Consider the following 21,789-nt stretch of genomic DNA (forward strand, 5'->3'; position numbering starts at 1 on the left):
TAGTAGAGTTGAGGTTTCACCATGTTAGCCAGACTGCTCTCGAACTCCTGACCTCAGGTGATCCACCCGCCTTGGCCTCCCAAATTGCTGGGATTACAGGCATAAGTCACCACACCCCGCCAAAGGTGCTTATTCAGAACAGTGTCTCACACATAGTTATGCTCAGAAAACATTAGCCAATAGGTAAAATAGGGCCAGACATCCTTGTTTTAGAGGATGATTGTGAGGATTGTGGGGTAGGGGGTGGGTGGGGCAGAAGAAGAAAACGAGGAAGCTCCTAGCACAGTAGGGGCACTTCCCCCTCGTTTCTCCTGTAGCTACATCTGTCCTCTTTCATCCTTGGGCAGCCAGGCACGTCCTCACCTCAGGGCCTTTGCACTTGAGGGACATTGTCTGTTTTGTTCAGGCCCCAGCACATGACAGACATTTAGTGAACATTTGTTGAATGAATGAATAGTAGATATTTAATCATGGTTGGTTGCTTTTTAAATGTTTTTTATGTTTAACTTTCGTGGGTACATAGCAGGTGTGTACAGAGTTGGTTCCTTTTAAAATGATAGCATTGGCTGGGCGCGGTGGCTCACGCCTGTAATCCCAGCACTTTGGGAGGCCAAGGCGGGTGGATCACGAGGTCAACAGATCAAGACCATCCTGGTCAACATGGTGAAACCCCATCTCTACTAAAAATACAAAAAATTAGCTGGGCATAGTGGCATACGCCTGTAGTCCCAGCTACTCGGGAGACTGAGGCAGGAGAATTGATTGAACCTGGGAGGCGGAGGTTGCGGTGAGCCAAGATCGCGCCATTGCACTCCAGCCTGGGTAACAAGAGCGAAACTCCATCTCAAAAAAATAAATAAATAAAAATAAATAAATAAAATGATAGCATTTTCTAAAAGTGAAAAGAGGAACCCAGCCCAGTAGCATAGGAAGATTAGGCGAAGGTTGAGGAACTTGGAATTTAGCAGAGGTCAGAATAAGAGAATGTCTAGAATCCAGGATGTCTGAAGGGAGAGCTCATACATGACAGCCCTATGTGAATCTGATTTTAAGGTAAGGTCTGGCTAACCCAGAGGATCCTTTTATGCCCCCAGCCTTGTTAAGGATCTAGGCTCTGAATTGTGAGTGACCCTAGGCCCGTAGGAAGTGATTAGCTTCACTTAGTTCATTGTTTCTCAACCCTTTTATTGTCCTCACATCCCTCCCTGGAGAAAAATTAAATTTAACTTTTCGGTAAGATGAGAAAATACATGCCAAGGTATAAGATTTTGTCTGGTAGGACTGAGCTTTGGTAGGAGGAGGAGGGGTTCACTAACCATTATAGCATCTAAGTCTTTTTTTTTTTTTTTGCCTCCCTCAACTAATTGTCACCGCCTTGTGAGTAATGTCACCTCTACTGAGAATGCATGGCTTAGCTGAGACAGGATCCAAGAAAGCTGGTAGATGTTACCACCATATCAGTAAATTATCTCAGTAACAGAAGCATTTATTTTGAATGCTAAGGCTGTCAGCTTCAGGTGACTTAAAATTAATTTAAATTATCACAGCTATTTGCTTGAGATGGGAATCTAATTGGAGAGTTATTTATGATATACAAAAGTGGACTGGGCTGTTGCAGTGAACCTCCATGTCCAAAAATTGTGCTCACTGTTGAGATGGATTGATCTTCAAGATGGGAAGCTTGTAGGCCTTTGCACAGACCAGCCATCCAGGGATGTCCGCATTTGTAACTGCAGATTTCTGTTCTGTATCTTCTCCGAGTCAATGTTTTGCTTACTGGAGTGTTTTATTGGATGTTGTGGAAGAACCACACTTTTCATAGTATTGCAACATCATCTGTCTTTTCTTATGCCCTGAATCATCTCAAATTATTGTCAGTGGATGTTGATGCTTTTACTTCCCTTGTTTTTAGAAAAATCCCAGGAAATGGATTGATAGAATAAAGACTGGAAGGATGACGGGAAAGCCCTTGATTATAGGTATGGGATTGAAAGGCTGGGTTAGCCCATGGACACGTGGACTAAGTGTCTTTAAGGGTATCCGTGTATTTCCAACAACTTTTCCTCTTCTGAAAACTGCTCCCCTGCCCCCACCACCTTCTAGGGTCCTCAGTGGTCCTGTTGCTATCCTTTAGCCCCACCCCCTTGGCCAACAGTGATTGAACATCAGATCCGAGCTAAGCCCATTACCTTCGCTTACTTCCAATGTAGTAATTAACAACTCGGGTTGCAAAGAGTGGAAAACAACTCAAGGCAAAGTTTATTTTCATTGAAAATTTTGTTTAGTTTCATTTTTCTTTTTTCCTTCCTTTCCTTTCTTTCTTTCTTTCTTTTTTTTTTTTTTTTTTTTTTTGAGACAGAGTTTTGCTCTTGTTGTCCGGGTTGGAGTGCAATGGCTGATCTTGTCTCACTGCAACCTCTGCCTCCTGGGTTTAAGTGATTCTCCTGCCTCAACTTCCCTAGTAGCTGGGATTATAGGTGCCCGCCACCATGCCCAGCTAATTTTTTGTATTTTTAGTAGAGACAGGATTTCACTATATTGGCCAGGCTGGTCTCTAACTCCTGACTTCAGGTGATCCACCCACCTCAGCCTCCCAAAATGCTGGGATTACAGGCATGAGCCACCGCACATGACTGTTTTATTTGTCTTTATCTTTTCTATTTTTTTCATTTTAAAGTCGTCAGAATTTTACAATGTAATTTATTGTAAGGATCGATGCTGTCTTTCAGGTTATGGAGCACGCAGCAATGCAGCCCTGTCCTGATGGCGGAAAGTGAGGATGGGAAAGCCGTGGGGTAGCGAGGGGATGCTCTCTTCCAATCCTGTGTCTCTGTCCGCCACTGATCAACTTTTATTTCTTAGCAGGATGACTTTCTTTGCTACTCAGTCCACACAGGAGATAGAATCACTCAAAAGTTCATTAGTTAAAAAGCTATGATTCCTGCCACACAGTAGAAACTAGGACTCTTTCAGAGTCTCAGTACTGAGCTCTCAGGGAAGAACCCTGATTGTTCCAGCATGGGTGAGATGTCTAAACTGGGGGATGGGGTTATCGTAGACCTATCACACGTTAATTTCCATTTATTTATGTATCTCCCCACTAAGCTATGAATTCCTTCAGGGCAAGGAATTTGCCTTATTGATGGTATATAACCAGTGCCAAGTTCAAGTACTTGATAAATGTTCAATAAATACTTGCTGAATAAATCAATGAGTGAATGAATACCAATTGACACTGGAAAACACTTCCTACTACTCTTCAGTTTGGTTTTTCTCAATCAGACTTATTTAAAGAGCATCTTGCCCAAGATATTTCCTCTGTTTTTATATGTGTGGAGCCATCTCAACTGTGACTAACATCTTGAATCACAGGCTGTTAAAATTTTAATGTAAAGCATCTTTTAAAATGTTGTATAAGTTATGGGGAGTCTACGATGTGGTAGGTGCTGTGCTGGAGTAGTGAAGATATTGATGAATAAGACAGTGACCAGCCTGGCCATGATGAAACCCTGACTCTACTAAAAATACAAAAATTAGCTGGACGTGATGGCAGGGGCCTGTAGTCCCAGTTACTTGGGAGGCTGAGGCAGAATTGCTTGAACCTAGGAGGCAGAGGTTGCAGTGAGCTGAAATCATGCCACTGCAGTAAGCTGAAATCATGCCACACCAGCCTGAGTGACAGAGTGAGACTTTGGCTCAAAAAAAAAAAAAGAGAGACCCTGGCATTGTATTTGAAGACCTCTCCATTGAGTATGAGAAACCTTAGGGATCATTTAATGGAAAGATTTTACAGATGAAGAAAAGGAGACTTATAAAGGTTGTTAGGCCTGACGGAAAATGCTTTGATTTATTCATAAGATTTTAATATGGATGCTTGTGAACTTATTTTTCAGTGAGAGGTATCGCTTATTCATTCAGCAATAAGCAATTCGGTCTTTCTACATGTATGGATTATTATTTTTTCAAATATAGAATAAAGGACTGGAAGGATTACTGGAAAGCCCTCTTTTTGGTTACTGGTTGTTTTCCACTGTTTGCAACCCAAGTTGTTAATTACTACATTGGAAGTGAGTGAAGCTAATTGGCTCAGCTCAGGTCAGATGTCCAATCACTGTTGGCCAAGGGGGTGGTGCCAAAGGATAGCGACAGGACCACTGAGGACCCACCCTCAGGCCCTAGAAGCTGATGGGGGCAGGGGAGCAGTTTTCAGAAGAGGGAAAATTGTTGGAAATACATGGATACCCTTAAAGACACTGTCTTATTCTTAGGTGTCCATGGGCTACAGAGCCTTTCAATCCCATAGCTATCTTGCATTTAGTTTTTGTTGTTGTTTTTCGAGATGGAGTCTTGCTCTGCCACCCAGGCTGCAGTATAGTGGCATGATCTCAGCTCACTCTGCCTCCCAGCTTCAAGCGATTCTCTTGCCTCAGTCTCCCGAGTAGCTGGGATTACAGGTGCCCACCACCACACTCGGCTAATTTTTATATTTTTAATAGAAACGGGGTTTCACCATGTTGGTCAAGTTGGTCTCTAACTCCTGACCTCATGATCTGTCCGCCTCAGCCTCCCAGAATGCTGGGATTACAGCCATGAGCCACCACTCCTGGCCTTGCATTTCTTTTTAACAGCCATGTGATTATATAGATGATATTTGCTAAGCTTTTGATTTATTTGGAACCAATTAATAGCTGGCAGTCAAGTTCTTTGGAAAGTCAAAGCATACCATATTGGAAATTTCTTTTTGGTTACTAAGTAATAAGGTCATTTGTTATTGACAGGGCTTCTGACACCTCTCCCCTGCATTATTATTCCTTGTTAAATCACTTCCTGAGAAGGATGGAGAATGTTTTCCACCTTAGATGGCACAGTTTATATTGACTTTCTCTGGGAGAAAGTGAAGTTCAGAGAAAAGAGTGAAAGGGATCATTTTTTTCTGTTTATGGAGAATAGAGGTGAAATTTTTCTTTGGTGGAGAAGGTGAGTTGGCAGTGAAATTCAATTAACCTTCCACTGGGGGCCTAAGAGGTGCCAGGCACCGTGCAGAATTCAGAGGGAGTGTGAGGCTCTAGCTCTGGTGGAAGCCGCTGGCCCTGCTATCTGCTGACTTGTGTCACCACTATATTCAATGCGTTTAAAAGCAAGCAAAGAAGGTACCTATCTTCTCACCCAGGTGTTTGGAGAAACAGTTCTCTGTAGTGGATGGTTTTTAGGTTGGCCTGAAAATAAATCAGTTTTAACCATTTATCAAAGGAAATGGAAAAGCTGGGCTGCAAAGAGCCAGGCTTCCCTCTGAATCTCCACGATGGCAAAGTTTAGGAATGGTGGTGCCTGGGGACGGAGGCGGGATCTCTCTGTGGTGTTGATCGGATCTCTGTTCTCTGGGTAGTGTTGTCAGAACATATTTCTGGAATGGCGAGCCCTCCTGTGTGTGCAGCTGGGCTGCCCAAGGCAAATCAACATAGATTTTCATTTTCTAGGAGTGTAAGATTTTAAATATATTCAGATCTTTCCACAGCCTTCCACAGGGTCTTGTCACACAGTCTCCTGTTTGGCTGTGAGTTTGATGGTATATTGATGGGGGTTGTCTTAGCACAAGTCATCTGGTTTCTCTGCTGATCAGGGAAACTTCCTGGAGAAGACCAGTGTTCCAGAGGCTTCTGTCTGAGAGAAGAGAGTGTATGTCTATACAGCATGGAGGGGGCCACACGGGGGAATGGGAAGGCGTTAGATTCTGGGTTTGTGCTTGGTATCTGAAAAGTACACGGTCCTTCTGTACCACAGGAGGCCATGTGTTCTAGGTGACAAGGCTCACTGTTGTAACTGGAGCTTTTTGTTTTTTTCCCTCTTCCTCTCCCAGGTATGAATGAGCCCAGGGAAGGACACACTGCCAGCTGCTCCTAGAGGGATCCTCCATTCCTGCATCATTTGCATGGTCCTGCTGTAAAAGGAACCAGCAGGAACTTGTTAGACACTTCCTTCCTTCCCTTGCTGAGCACTCCTGAGCCATTGTTCCACAGTTGTCCTAACTGGGTCCTACGCTCCTCTTGCCAAGGCAAACTGCATAGTCTCAAGTGGGTGTCCCTAGGCTCATCTGCCAGCCTGAACATGAACACAGGCAAAGCTAATGATGGCCAGGGACCCCAGGGGACATGGGGCCCCGTGGGGTCCGGCCCCCAGGAGCAGGCCCTCTCATGATGCTGGTGTCTGGGAGTGAGCACCATGCCCATCACCCAGGACAATGCCGTGCTGCACCTGCCCCTCCTCTACCAGTGGCTGCAGAACAGCCTGCAGGAGGGTGGGGATGGGCCGGAGCAGCGGCTCTGCCAGGCGGCCATCCAGAAGCTGCAGGAGTACATCCAGCTGAACTTTTCTGTGGATGAGAGTACGGTCCCACCTGATCACAGCCCCCCCGAAATGGAGATCTGTACTGTGTACCTCACCAAGGAGCTGGGGGACACCGAGACTGTGGGGCTGAGTTTTGGGAACATCCCTGTTTTTGGAGACTATGGTGAAAAGCGCAGAGGGGGCAAGAAGAGGAAAGCCCACCAGGGTCCTGTGCTGGATGTGGGCTGCATCTGGGTGACAGAGCTGAGGAAGAACAGCCCAGCAGGGAAGAGCGGGAAGGTGCGACTGCGGGATGAGATCCTCTCACTAAATGGGCAGCTGATGGTTGGAGTTGATGTCAGTGGGGCCAGGTAAGTGGGGGAATGCCTGTTGGCATGGGGGCTGGACATGGGAAGGCTGTGGTTCCCAGATGCCTGATGTGCAGATCTGCAGCTGCAGAGGGTTATGAATCCTGCCAGTAAGAAGCTGATGGCATAAGAAATGTCTCACTGAAAGCCTCTCATCCATTCAACCAGCATCACTGCTTCAACCGGAGCACCAAGGCTGGGTCTTGGATTTGTTTTCATCCGCCTGTCCCAAATCACCTTAGTCCCAGCAACCAGGAGGCTCCCGGACTCACAGTCCAGAAGCCCCACCCTGGAAGATCCACTTTGACCTCATTTGAATGTTCATTGAATACTCTTGAGCATGTTTCTGTTTTCTACCCACATGGCCATCCACCACGCTATGAAGTTATTATCGGACTGTCTTGGTGTTTCCCAGGTGAATCAGGGAACAAGATCCCAGAGGCCCCAAGACCATTCTCAGGTTCAGTGATTAACTAGGATTCACAAACTCAGAAAAGCAGTCGTATTTGTAGTTTTAGTTCATTACACTGAAAGGACACAGATAAACATCAACAAAGGTAAAAGACAGGGAGAGTGGAATCCGGGGAGACCAGACTCCAGCTTCCAGTCGTCTCTCCCAGTGGAGTTGTGCAGACAGTGCTCGGTTCTCCCACCAGTGATGTTTGATGCCAACCAGGGACGCTTACTTGAATCTTGGTGTCCGAGGTTTTTTTCTTGGGGGTAGGTCATATGAGCATGGAGTACCTGTGTGGTTGGCCTTAGCTACTCCTCTCAAGTCACTCCAGAGGTCAGACTAATGCCACATGACCCAAGTCTTCCACCATAAGTCACAGTCTTAGCCTAAACTCTCTGACAAGGCCAAATGCCCCCAGGTATACAAAGATACTTTTGTCAAGCAAGAGATTCCAAGGGGCTAGATGTTATCTCCCAGGAGCCAGTCCTTTCTTTGGAATGCACATGGTCTCAATACCCCACCCTTGAGGTTAATTCTTTACTGCACAATGGGGTTTTAATACAAAAGAAGTAGCACTGGAATATAAATTTCCTCAGCAAGGCAATTTACTTCTATAGAAGGGCATGGCTCACAGATGGAACAATGGCGAGTGTACACCTGGACAAGGGAGGGGAAGGGGTTCTTATTCATGACGGAGGTCACCCCTACTGCTGTGTCATTCCCCTATTAGCTAGGGTTAGACCACTCAATCTAGACTAATCCCGACTGGCTATTTTAAAGAGAGCAGTGATAGGAGTCAGAGTGGCGGGGTGGGTAGTTTGGCGGGAAGGACGTAGCCAGGGGTGACCTAAGTCAAAGCAGGTGACCGGACCAGGTGACTGGGGCAGGTGACCAGGATGAGTCGGGACAGAGCAGGGGACCGGGGGAACAGACGTGAACTACTGATTATGGGAAAGGTTGTTTACTGAAGCTACAAGGAAGTTAGGCTTTAAAATGGAGGACAAAGAACGTACTGACATACTGATTCCTTGAAGAGAAACTTGGAGTTCACGATGTCTAACAATAGATATATAGGAAAGAGACTGGGAAAGAGAATTTCAAGATATTCTGAGTGAGATCCATGAATTTTGTCAAGCTTTCAGGGCCTCCTGGGAGTAAGGCTCCTATGTTCTAGAAGGAGAGAATCATGGAGAGAAGGCTACCTTGAGAAACGCAGGGATCTTTGGTGATGGAGACATCTAATCCAAGGAGACTCTGCAAGGAGGGAACCGGAGCAGGAATACCTTGACCTTAATCTTCATCTTCCCTCCAGTGTCAGAGCTCTCCATCAGTGGAAACCAGCCAGAAGCCAGGGGCAGGGGAGTCCATTGATTTGTCTACATGTGTCAGTGCCCTGGTGCAAAGTGCAGGGTCGAGAAGGATGGAGATTGGATGTGGAGGGTCAATAAGAAGTCATTGAGCAAATACAACATGGTCCAAATTCAAATGATCCAGTACATGGAAAGGACGTAGCACAGAGCTGGCAGCAGGTGTGAGTACTCATGTAGTAGACACTCTTACCGGTATTTCCTTTGGTTTGCCTCTTCAACTGCAGAGATGCTTTTAGCCAATGGCTAGGTGCCTGGCTCCCTGTTACTGGGAGAAGCCACTCATTTTCAAGGAGGGATGAAATGATTTTATTTGGGATTAGAGATTGTTCTCAGAAAAAGAGCAAGGCTGACCACCACCAGCCTCAACATGCTACAAGGAGCTGACAAAGTGACTCAGGTCCCTGGAGGCTGGGTCCAGGGTTAGAAGTGGGCATTGCCATGGAGCTGGAGATGGCCCTTTCAAAGTGGTCCCTAAGAGCCCCTACCATTTGCAGCTATCTGGTTGGAAGGAAGCTGATTTGGATAGAGAGGCTGAAGGAAGATTAGGGAGGGGACATCCAGCAGGAGAATGAATTAGTCAGGAGCTCCGTCCAGCTCCAGAACAGATAACTGGGGCTGCCCCGTTGGGTTCTCCTTACTAGCTGGCTGATCTTGGGAAAATTATACCTCTTAGCCTCAGATTCCCGATCTGTGAAATGGAAATCATAAGACTATTGATGCCAATGACTAAAGTACATATAAAGGGCTCAGCACTATGTCTAGTAAGTAGTGCTCTATCTGTATTAATATAATCATTACTACTATACATGGAGAGTGTTGGGAGGTTGCTGGAGTCTGTAGGAGGCAAAGGTTTCTTCCCCAGCCTTTGCAAACCTATCTACCCCTAGGATGAGATGGCTTTCCAGCTACCAATGGAGGATTCCTTGATGTTTTCATTTACATGTTGGGAGAGTGATAGGATGATGCCCAGTTTTGCAAAGAAAGAAGGTAAAGAAGAATAGAAGGGTCATGACAGAGGGTGGAACATGGGACTAGAATCTTTACTGAAGCTCTGAAGAAGGAGCACATGTGGTGTGATGGAGGGAACAGTGGACTGGGTTTGGGATTCCAGGTTCTCTCCAAGGTCATCTAGCAACTAGCTTTGAGAACCTGGGTAAGTTTGTTGGGATGGTGGCATTGGGGCGGGAGGGAGGTTAGCTGTAGCTGCCTAAGCTAAAATATTAGGGGTGAATCTATGAAACATTTTTTTTTATCTATCTGGGCTAGTGTTATTGTTCCAGAAGCCCATAGAGGTCAAGTGGTGTTCCTGGGATGCCACGGTGATAACTGGCAGAGCTGAGGCTCAGGCCCCCTCTCTGACTCCCAGCTGAATGTCCGATTCTATGTACTGCTCCACTTCTGGGCACGCAAAAAGAGATGCTTGGATGAGTGTGGCCTGTTGATATCTGGACTCAAATAGCTGAAGCTGAGGAGCTTAGGAAATAGGAATGGGAGAAAATGTCAGGGAATAGACCAGTGCGTTTCATAATTGTTACATCTGGCTCTTCCATAACATACCTGAGATTTGTTTTAATCAGGTACGATAAGAGACGCAAACATGGAAATGGCTGTCACGAACGCTCAGATCTCTAGAAGCAGAAGGCATATCACACCACGCAGGGCTACACAGGAAGGGGCTGGGGTTAGTCAGGAGGCAGAGGAGAGTGAGGAGAGCATGCCTCAAAGTCTTTATTTTATTTTTTAAATTTTTTTGTTAGAGACTGCATCTTACTCTGTCATCCAGGCTGGAGTGCAGAGGCGCAGTCAGAGCTCACTTGAACTCTTGGGCTCAAAGGATCCTCCCACCTTAGCCTCTCCAGTAACTAAGACTACAGGTGTGCACCACCGCATCTGGCTGTTTTTTTTTTTTTGGTAGAGATGGTATCTTACTATGTTGCCCAGGTTAGTCTCAAACTCCTGGCCTCAAGTGATCCTCCCACCTCAGCCACCAAAAGTGTTAGGATTACAGATGTGAGCCACTGCACCCAGCCCCATAGGCTCTATTGAGGTTTTCATGGGAAGGAACAGAGGAGGCAGGATAGATATGCTGAGTGTGCTTAGGATTGGATAGTTTGAATAATTTCAGTAGGCTCCGGACTATATGGGTAGTCCTTAGTTGTCCAAGTATCTGGCCCTGGAGTGATTTGAGGAAGGAAGAGTCATGTGTGAGTTTGATAAAGGAGATAATTTAATTGGTTACGACTCTGGGTTGGTTGGTTTGTGTGTTAAAGCTCTACTCACAAGGGAGTCCTTTGCTATCTCTAGGAATTAGCTCCCCCTGGGACAGGCAGCTTGTCCACATTCAAGACTCCAATGTCAGAGCATCAAGAATACAGAAAATAGGGGCAAAGTAGCTCACGTCTGTAATTTCAGCACTTTGGGAGGCAGAGACAGGAGAATTGCTTGAGCCCAGGGGTTCAAGACCAGCCTGGGTAACATGGCAAGGCCCCATCGCTACAAAAAAAAATTTTTTTTTTAATTAGCCAGGTATGGTGGTGCACACCTCTAGTCCCAGATACTTGGGAGGCTGAGGTGGGAGGATTGCTTAAGCCCAGGAGGTCGAGGTTACAGTGAGCCATGTTGGCATCACTGTACTCCAGCCTGGGCAACACAGCAAGACCCTACCTCCAAAAAAAAAAGGATATAGAAAATAAGAACATATAATGTAAACGCTGGGCTTCTGGAAACCTTCTCCACAACTGAGGAAGTAAAGTCTCATTTAGTGCTCAACAGTCATGACTTTGAAATTACCGTCTGTGACAATTTAGCCATTTGTTTGCAGGACGATGAAAAGCCAGGTGAAAGATGGTGTACCCTGAAGTCACTGAGATGTAGTGGTAGGAGAAGGGGAAGGCCAAGACCTATTGTTTGGTGTTCATGAAAGAGAACTTGAAATTGAATCAAGTAATGAGGCAAGGAATCCTCAAGTCCTGGGCTCCTCTTCCCTCATGACAATCAAGGAGTTAACCAGACAGACTAGCTTGATTTTTCACTCCCTAGTTCTCTTGAATAATTGCAAGAAGTGGGCGGGGCACGGTGGCTCGTGCCTGTAATCCCAGCACTTTGGGAGGCTGAGGCAGGCAGATCACCTGAGGTCAGGAGTTCAAGACCAGCCTGACCAACATGGTGAAACCCCGTCTCTACTAAAAATACAAAAATTAACCGGCCGTGGTGATGTGTGTCTGTAATCCCAGCTACTCAGGAAGCTGAGGCTGGAGAATTGCTTGAACCCAGAAGGCAAAGGCTGCAGTGAGCCAAGATTGTGCTACTGCACTCCAGCCTGGGTGACAAAGCGAGACTCCGTCTCAAGAAAAAAAAAAATTGCAAGAAGTACCATTTATCGAGCAGTTTCTACCATGAAGGATGTCTGCTGACCACTATCTCATTTAATAGCAACCACAATTTCATAAACAACAGCCTTTGATGAGAAACGGTGACTGTATATCAATTGCCCAAGGTCACCTAAGTAAGAGACAAAACCAGATTTGAACCCAAGTCCTTCTGGCTCCATCATCTGCATTCCTAACTACTGCGCTGTGCTGCCTCAGCTTCTGCACCAGACCTGTACTTTGGTCCTTGTGTGATCTGGTGCATCATTTCATGGATGGTTTACATCTTCACAAAATACCTCCTCAGTATAATCAGACACCAGGGAAGAAAATGACTTGTGAAGAACAAACTATAAGACTTCTACCTGCCCAAACTTGACAAGGAAAACAAACCCCCTGCCTCATTTTATAAAAGGAAACCTGGTGGGGGGTGGTGGCTCACGCCTATTATCCCAACACTTTGGGAGGCCGAGGTAGTTGGATCACCCGAGGCCAGGAGTTTGAGATCAGCCTGGCCAACATGGTGAAACCCTGACTCTACTAAAAATACAAAAAATCAGCCGGGTGTGGTGGCGTGCGCCTGTAATCCCAGCTACTCAGGAGGCTTAGGCAAGAGAATCACTTGAACCCAGGAGGCGGAGGTTGCATGAGCCGAGATGGTGCTGCCATTGCACTCCAGCCTGGGCAACAGAGCCAGACTCCATCTCAATATAAATTAAAAAAGTAAAATAAAAGGAAGCTTAGTTTTAATATAGACTCCTTTTGGCAAATTTAGCTCTAGCCAGAGCTTCAGGACTAGAAGCACTTTTGAGATTTAGGAAGTAGGGAGTTGAAAATGTTGTATTTTTATTTGGTTTTTGTTTTGTTTTGTTTTGCTTTTTGAGATGGAGTCTCGCTCTGCCGCCCAGGCTGGAGTGCAGTGGCACAATATTGGCTCACTGCAACCTCTGCTTCCTGGGTTCAAACGATTCTCCTGCTTCAGCCTCCTACAGGAGCCTCTGGCAACATAGTAAGATACCATCTCTACAAAAAAAAAAAAATAGCCAGATGCGGTGTTGCACACCTGTAGTCTTAGTTACTGAAGAGGCTAAGATGGGAGGATCCTTTGAGCCCAAGAGTTCAAGGCAGCAGTGAGCTGTGATTGTGCCTCTGCACTCCAGCCTGGGTGATAGAGTAAGATGCGGTCTCTAACAAAAAAATAAAAAATAAAATAAAAGCTTTGAGGCATGTTCTCCTCTCTCTCCTTTGACTGTAGCTGGGACTACAGGCGCCTGCTGCCATGCCCAGCTCATTTTTGTATTTTTAGTAGAGACAAGTTTTCACTGTGTTAGCCAGGATGGTCTCAATCTCCTGACCTCATGATCCACCTGCCTCGGCCTCCCAAAGTGCTGGGATTACAGGCTTGAGCCACCATGCCCAGCCTGAAAGTGTTGTATTGTATGTTCTCAAGATGTTCCTTGTCACTCTTTGTAACTGTTTCCTTCAACACTAAATTTTCCCACCTATCTATGTGAGTTTTGTCCTAAAAAGTGGTAAGTAGAAATTAGAGTTCTGTTGAGACGCCAGCGTACCTCTCCGCCCCCCAGCAAATGGCTCCTCAGTTGTGGTTGCCTGTTCACTCTTATTTGCAACCAGTGGGTTTCGGGGTCAACACACCAACTTACCTGCCAGCGTGATAAATGGTGCACACTAGCGAGTACAGCTGTCGTATGAGGCACTCTCTTGCAATCTGTTCTGCTCCCCGTCTGGAGTTTGATTTTGAATTCAAAACTACCTTAGATGATGTTATGGGTTGAATTATGTCCCCCCAAAATTCCTATGTTGAAGTCCTAGTCCCCAAAATATGACCTTATTTAGAAACAGGGTCATCGCAGAAGGAATTAGTTAAGATGAGGTCCTACCGGAGGAGGCTGGCCCCTACTCCAGGATAACTGTTGTCTTTATAAAAAGGGCAAATTCTGGCCAGGCGCGTGGCTCTTGCCTGTAATCCCAGAACTTTAAGAGGCTGAGGCAGGCGGATCACAAAGTCAAGAGATCAAGACCATCCTGGCCAACATGGTGAAACCCCATCTCTACTAAAAATACAAAAATTAGCTGGGCATGGTGATGCATGCCTGTAGTCCCAGCTACTTGGGAGGTTGAGGCAGGAGAATTGCTTGAACCCAGGAGGTGGAGGTTGCGGTGAGTCAAGATCGTGCCACTGCACACCTGCCTGGTGACAGAGTGAGTCTCCGTCTCAGGAGAAAAGAAAAAAATGGGAAAATTCAGACACAGACACACAGGAATAACACCATGTATGATTGGAGTTATGCTACTGAAAGCCAAGGAATGTCCAGAAGCCAAGAGACAAGCTTGGAACAGGCCCTTCCCCAGCCTCTCCATTACGAGGGGAACTTGGCCCTGCTGATGCCTTGAGCTCAGGCTTCTCACCTCTAGAACTGTGTATATCCCTGTGGCTTAAGCCTCCCCGTTTGTGGTCGCCCTAAAAAACTTCTAATACAGGTCGCATGTGGTCCCTGTCACCTTATAGGAGTTCCTTTTTCAGATGATTTCCTCCCTGACACTGGACACTTCAGAGTGCTATGGATGTTTTTGGATGGGACACTGAGAATCATGTGTGTGTTGAGTGTGGAAGGAGCAGGTACAATGTGTGGAAGATGAGGTCATGATTTGCTTATTTCAAAAATTACTTTAGGGTCAATTTGGAATGTCCATACCTGAAGAAAGAACAAAAAATTCAAGGCCATGGATTTGACAGACCTTCTGTACCCCAGACCCAGGTTAGAACCTAAACCTCTGACTGTCCCCAAATTACAGATCCTGTTCCTGATTGCTACCTTCTCACTGGCTGGCACTCCTGATCCCTGGTAATCCTGGGAAACCTTTATTCTTTTGAGTGGTAGCAGCTTCGTCCTGGTGGAAACTTCTAGAGAACTTTCTGGGAACAGGAGGTATCCATGGTGTTTGATGTCACGTGTCCCATCTTGAAGGCATAACTGATAACTTATAGAGGAAAGTTTTTGTTTGTGAGCTCCATCACATCCACTCTGGGGACTTTCTGGAATGTTCTACTTGTTTGGTGCAGGGAGAACTGGGAAGATTTTCTAGATTAGTTCCTACAGAGAAATACTTTGTAACCGCAGTCACTCCCTAGCTTTCTATAAGTAGACCAGATTTGTTCCCTAAGGACAGATTGTTCCAAATTGGTCACAAAATACGGAATTAATTAAAACAAAACCCACACACTAAAACAGAAACAAATAGTCTTTTCTGAAAACTAAAAGTCTTTTCACTTAAAATGCATTTTTGCAAAATGTAAACTTTGGGCGTCTTTGTGTATACACACACACACACACACACACACACACACATATATTTTTGAAATGGAGTTTCACTCTTGTTGCCCCTGCTGGAGTGCAGTGGCACGATCTCAACTCACTGCAACCTCTGCCTTCTGGGTTCAAGTGATTCTTCTGCCTCAGCTTCCTGAATAGCTGGGATTATAAGTTCCCACCACCATGCCTGGCTAATTTTTTGTGTTTTTAGTAGAGATGGGATTTCACCATGTTGGCCAAGCTGGTCTTGAACTCCTGACCTTAGGTGATCCAACCACTTTGGCCTCCCAAAGTTCTGGGATTACAGGCATGAGCCACCGCGCTTGGCTGTCTTTGTACATTAATAAACGTGAGCAGAGCACAGTGCAAAGAACACTCAGAAATGGGTCTGGCTTCTGGAACCACTTACTGGCTGCATGATGGGGGCAGGTGACCTCATCCACAGGCTGTTGCTGCTAATTTCCCTAAAAGGGTTGTTAAGTGGATGACAGAAGACTTACCTAATGTGCTGAATACAGCACATGGTAATGTTCAACCTGAGGTAACTTTTAACACCCCACCCAGTCAGCCTCAGGCAACCTGAATCCAGAGCACAGCGTGCATCTAAGAAACGCCCTTTGACTTTGAGGGAGAGAGAAGAGCCTTAAGCTCTGCCAGTTCACTTCATAGCGAAGACAAACAATACTCTTTGGTCCAGACACTGGGGTACATTCCAATATTGAGCAAGTGGCATGGCATGGGGACCCACCATTTGGAAGGGTGCTGGTGCATGCAGGAACTGGAGCCTGCGGGGCCTGACGGCACCTTTGAGTTCCTGGAGTGTGAGAAGTCTGTGCAGTCCTAGAAGAGGAGCCAGGAGGCTGGGCTGGCAGGAGGGGGCTGGGGGCTCAGGGCGACAGGCCAGTTGGTACAGAGGTATGACATGCTGTGAGGACCAGCGGAATGTCAGCCCTGGTCAGAAGTCACCTTCAGCACAGTACCCGCTGCCTTGAACTTGTGTGTGAAATTAAATTTAGGGTTGTTGCAAGCTTAGGCTCTGGTTACCCATGGCAACCTTGAATTCTCTCTGGATTATAGCAGATTTTAAACAGTGTCAAGAGGCTGCTAGAAGGTGTTACTTGGAGAAATGACTGCAGGTAGTGATGTAGGTAGGAGATGGTAGAGAGGAAGAATTGCCAATTATAGCTTGATAATATCATCTCTGGGGCCATTTAGCATAAGGGTCCTGCCTACCTGAATATACCCAAAGGCACCTGACGCTCTATGCAGGAGTGGATTTATAGTAACAGGTCGTCATCACGGTGACTTAGAGATATTAAGGAAAGGTGAAATTATACACAGCTTGCTGTTTAAGAAGCCAGAGAAGCATGTAATACGCTTTAGAAAGATTTTCCTTACAGGTTAAAAGGAAAACAAGTTTCAGCATTTAAAATTTAAGTATGTGGAAAACCCGCCATGTGGAACAGCCCATTCCCCAAGGATGAAGGGTAAATGAAGCGTTGCGGACGGTTTGTTCGTGAACCGCTTCATTCTTTTCAGACTGCTGTCTCCACATGCTATTTCACTCCAGGAAGGCTTCTGGAAGGTATCCCAGGGTTCATCCAAGTCCCGTTTTCTCACTACCAAGGTGGAAACTGAGGCTTCGGGAGGTGGTTTCCTGGGATCAAGTATCATCTTAGAGAAGAGTGAGGACTAGAATTCATGCCCTCTGACTCAAATTCTAGAACTTTTTCTTTAGAATCACGAATAATAACTAATGAGGCTGGGCACAGTGGTTCACGACTGTAACCACAGGCACTTTGGGAGGCCGAAGTGGGTGGATCACTTGAGGGCAGGAGTTCAAGACCAGCCTGGCCAACATAGTGAAACCCCATCTCTACTAAAAATACAAAAAATTAGCTGGGCGTGGTGGCACGCACCTGTAGTCCCAGCTACTCAGGAGGCTGAGGCAGGAGAATCGCTTGAACTGGGAGGTGGAGGTTGCAGTGAACCAGGATTGCACCACTGCACTCCAGCCTGGGTGACAGAGCAAGACTCCATCTCAAAAATAATAACACTAACTAATGAAATTAGGATTTTTTTAAGTTTATTATTTACATGAAAATATAGAAAATCTATTTTTCTACCTGTTGTAAAAATGGATGGTTACATCTAGAACCTTCCATGTCAACAAGAGTTTAGCTTATAGCTGCCTCCTAAGAGTGTAGCGATGGCCATTGGAGTGGACGGTGGGAGCTTGCTTTCCTCAGCTCTCTGGAGTGCCATCTGACAAGCTGTGAGGATCTGAGGGCCGTCGCCTGCCATCTTGTGGTTGAAATCGAGCACAGTGAGAGAAAGTGCTGGGAGCCCCAGTCCAGTTTAATATTCACAGGCTATGTGTGTGTTTCACCGCTGTGCTGTTCGGCTGTTTTCGGCCTTCAGAGCTCTCTCTTGAATGGCAGCATCTGAGCTATCCTCTCGTCTCTGTGACTGGTGTTTTTTCCTATGGCCCCGGGAGGTGCCCCATCCGGCTCCCTTCCTCACAGACACAGCCGGGGCTCTCAGGCACCGCACTAATGAATGAGGAGCTGATCTGAGAAATCCGCCTGTGCTAAGCTCTTCATGATGGATGACAGAGGGGAGTTCTTCGTCCCCAATTTCTCAAACTCCAGCCTGGAATCAGAAGCCTTTTAAGGAAAGCCTGAGCAGCAAGACAATTTCCAACACCACGATGGCCAGTGGGGTGAGTTCTTTTAGAAAACTGGCAAACTTGGCCACACCCTCGGTTGCAGCCAACAGATCATTGTTGAAAGCGGCATGCACAGCTGCTTTTCAGGGTCCACTCATTTTTATGAGGGAAGAGATTCCATAAAAGGAGCGACTTCCCAGCATTTAAAGGGAGTTGAGGTTTCAGAGCCAGATTAAAAGAGATGCTTTTTAATTTTATCCCAGTGACCTGCTCCTCCTCTGGTACCTTGTCACCACCTTTCTGAATGGGGGCAGCTCAGCCCCTGGGTGGTTAACTTTAGCTGTGGAAGATGGAAAACCAAAATACCCACGTAAGACACTTGTTCTTGGACTGGGCACGGTGGCTCATGCCTGTAATCCCAGCACTTTGGGAGACCGAGGCGGGTGGATCACGAGGTCAGGAAATCAAGATCAGCCTGGCCTGGTGAAACCCCATCTCTAATAAAAATACAAAAATCAGCCGGGTGTGGTGGTGCACACCTGTAATCCCAGCTACTTAGGAGGCTGAGGCAGAGAATTGCTTGAACCCAGGAGGCAGAGGTTGCAGTGAGCAGAGATCACGCCACTGCCCTCCAGCTTGGGCGACAGAGACTCGGTCTCAAAAAAAAAAAAAAAGACACTCCTGTTTAAACTCTTAGCACTATTTTTGGGAATTGTAATGGCAATTGTAAGCTATACAGAGAAGAAAAATAAAAGCATCTTAGTGTGAGTGTAGTGTTACTGGTCCAACTTCACGCCCTTCTATCTGTGGGCACCTCTGGCCGTTTTCAGCAATCCTGACTTCTACCTTATCGTTTGTGTCTAGGTACTAAATAAGTTACGAACGTTTTTATTCACTCGTTTTGAGCACCAAATGCCCTCAAATGATTCTCAGACTTTTTTTTCCCTGCCCGCAAACGTTTTTGAACTTCAAGCTTTGGCACCTGTTTCAACCCTTGGCCCTCTCTTAGTTACTGTAGAAGCAGAGGCAGGTAGCCAACTGCGTGCAATGCTTAGGTGAGCCATTGCTAATGACCTTCACTCCCATTCCACCTGGGTTTGCCAAGCACAGAAATGAACAGACTTGTGCTCCCATCTTTTGGTGTTGGAGGGCACCAGTATCAAAAAGGCACTTCTTGCTGGAAGGCAACAATATCGGCTTTTTAACGGCCCAATTACATAACTCTTTTGTACAGTGTAAAATGAAACAAAGCTTTTAAGCAGTTATATAGATTTCTGCATGGGATTCTTCTTTGAAATGTGATCTTTATCCAAAGATTTTGAGGATATGGGTTTGTTATACTATATTTTAAATGCTCTGAAGCGCTGACTACGAGAGGCTTGTTTATTTATTTATTTATTTTGAGACAGAGTCTTGCTGTGTCACCCAGGCTGGACAGAGCACAATGGCACTATCTTGGTTCACTGCAACCTCCACTTCCTGGGTTCAAGCGATTCTCCTGCCTCTACCTCCCAAGTAGCTGGTACAACAGGTGCACACCATGCCCGGCTAATTTTTTGTATTTTTAGTAGAGATGGGGTTTTACCATGTTGGCCAGCCTGGTGTCGAACTCCTGACCTCAAGTGATCTGCCCACCTTGGTATCTCAAAGTGCTGAGGTTACAAGTGTGAGCCACCAGCCTGGCCTTACTAGTGGCTTTTTTGATGACTTGGAATAACAGTGTTGAATTGTATGGAGAACACACAAAGGTGTGAGTATCCTGGATCCCTTACCTTTGAGTCACAGAAACTTGGATGCCAGGACTGCAGGGATGGTAAAATAGCTGACTCATCCCACAGGTCCCTAATTCAGGGCTCCTTGTTCACCAAAGAAAAGGTGATTCTGTCACTTACAATGTCTCTTTGACTTAAATTTAGCCATTTCCTTTTGGGGAGGAAGGCTGGGCTAGTTCCGTAGCTGAAGTGCATGTCTCCTCAGCCCTTAGGCTGCACTGTAAGATTGGTTAGTTTAAATGGGCCTGGGATTTATTAAGAAACTTTTGACCTTGGGAATCACATATGTATCTTCACAAACATCCCTGAAAGGAGGCCTGAACCATTATGGGGGCAAGGGAAGTGGATATCAAGCTCTGGCCAGGCATGGTGGCTCATGTCTGTAATTCCAGCACCTTTGGAGGCTGAGACAGGTAGATCACTTGAGGTCAGGAGTTGGAGACCAGCCTGGCTAACATGGTGAAACCGCATCTCTACTAAAAATATAAAACTTAGCTGGGCGTGGTGGTACACGCCTGTAGTCCCAGCTGAGGCAGGAAAATTGCTTGAACCCAGGAGGTGGAAGTTGCAGTGAGCCGAGATCGCACCACTGCACTCCAGTCAGGGCAACAGAGTGAGACTCCGTCTCAAAAAAATAAATAAATAAAAATTCAAGCTCTGTTAAGTACAGATCTCTGTTAAATTCCACAGCAAATCTGGGTGTTTTTCCCTGACTCAAGGGTTTTATTTAGTTCAGATATCCATTCCTGTGAAGTCCTCATCTGAACCGGCGGAATGGGCAGAAAGAACTTAAATGGAAGTCAGCATTTAAAATGGCTTATGCTCTAGAATGGTGGTTGCTAAGGTGTGAAGCCTGAGAAGATCCATGGGTAAGAGGAAAAATTATATTAGCATCCCAAGATATTTTTTAATCTTTTAAAAAAATGAGTTTGACCAGTAATTGAGATATGGATTGACACTGACTTCCTTGCTTAATCTGAGTATCAGTGAGTCCCATTTTCTGAGTAGTCCATGACACATCCTGAGGGAAGAGGGGAAGGTCCATAAAGGCCCCCTCACTGGTTAATTCACCACTCCTTTTTTTTTTTTTTCATCATCCAGGCTGGAGTGCAGTGACACCATCAAAGCTCACTGCAGCCTTGAACTCCTGGGTTCAAGCAATCCACCTATCTCAGCCTCTCAATTAGCTGAGACCACAGGTGTGAACCATGGTGCCTGAGACCACAGGTGTGAACCATGGATTAAACCATGGTTTAATCCACTTTGGGCTTATGTCAAGGGACTGGAATTTATGTAGGCTCACTTGATGAAGTGGGTTTATGGATTAAATTACTTTGTTTCAACTGAATTAACCTTTACCAAATGGGCAGAAAAATTAAAGAAATTTCTTATTTTTATTTTTAATATACAGAGATGAGGGTCTCATAATGTTGTCCAGGCTGATCTCAAATTCTTGGCCTCAAGGGATCCTCCCACCTCAGCCTCCCAAAGTGCTGGGATTACAGGAGTGAGCCACTGCTCCTGGCCTAAAAATAATACAATGAATGCAGGTGTAAGCAAACAATAAGAACGTACTGAGTTAACACTTCTCTTCCCGCTACCATGTGCTAATGATGAAGTAAGGCAATGACAATCTATGTAGACTGATAAGTCAGACAAAAACAAAATTCGTCAGGAGACCCTGTGAAATACAAACTTACAACCAATAGCATTAAAGAAAAACCTCATCCTAAGCACAGATTGTGCCTTATGGTAATACTTGATGATGTGAGGCCATCCCAATTAGCAAGATATTTAAAATCGAAATATTCACAACATGAATACAAATAGTTAAAGTGTTTTAGCAGTGTTTAAAATTTTCCGATACTAAATCTAGTTCAGAATTTTAGCAAACTGAATATTTAAGAGCCTGTTGTGAGGGTTTTTAAAAACATAATTTCTTAAGGCGAAAATCTACATACCAGTAGAAAAAGTCTTCCTGATGTGGTAAAAATAGCTAAAATAATGCATGGAAAACAACATAGCTACAAAATAGAACACATGGTTTTGTCAGCAAATTCTGCTGGAAGAGGCACAGAAATATTGCTGAAGTTTCGAAGAAAGAGTGCCGTGGGGGAGATTAGCGATACA

The 21,789-nt window shown here is 45.6% G+C and overlaps 1 protein-coding gene across 1 annotated transcript in view; it reads left to right on the forward strand.

Moving 5' to 3' along the window:
- Nucleotides 1-21,789, forward strand: part of PDZD2 (PDZ domain containing 2) — a 398,209-nt gene that overhangs the window by 83,043 nt on the left and 293,377 nt on the right. Inside the window, exon 2 of the mRNA XM_064375911.1 lies at nucleotides 5,858-6,695. Coding sequence (XP_064231981.1) covers nucleotides 6,220-6,695 — 476 coding nt within the window. The 5' untranslated portion in view covers nucleotides 5,858-6,219. The remainder of the gene's footprint in view (nucleotides 1-5,857; nucleotides 6,696-21,789) is intronic.

The sequence above is a fragment of the Aotus nancymaae genome, unplaced genomic scaffold (assembly GCF_030222135.1).
Source record: "Aotus nancymaae isolate 86718 unplaced genomic scaffold, 86718_ANA_hifiasm-v0.15.2.pri h1tg000014l, whole genome shotgun sequence".
NCBI lineage: Eukaryota > Metazoa > Chordata > Mammalia > Primates > Aotidae > Aotus > Aotus nancymaae.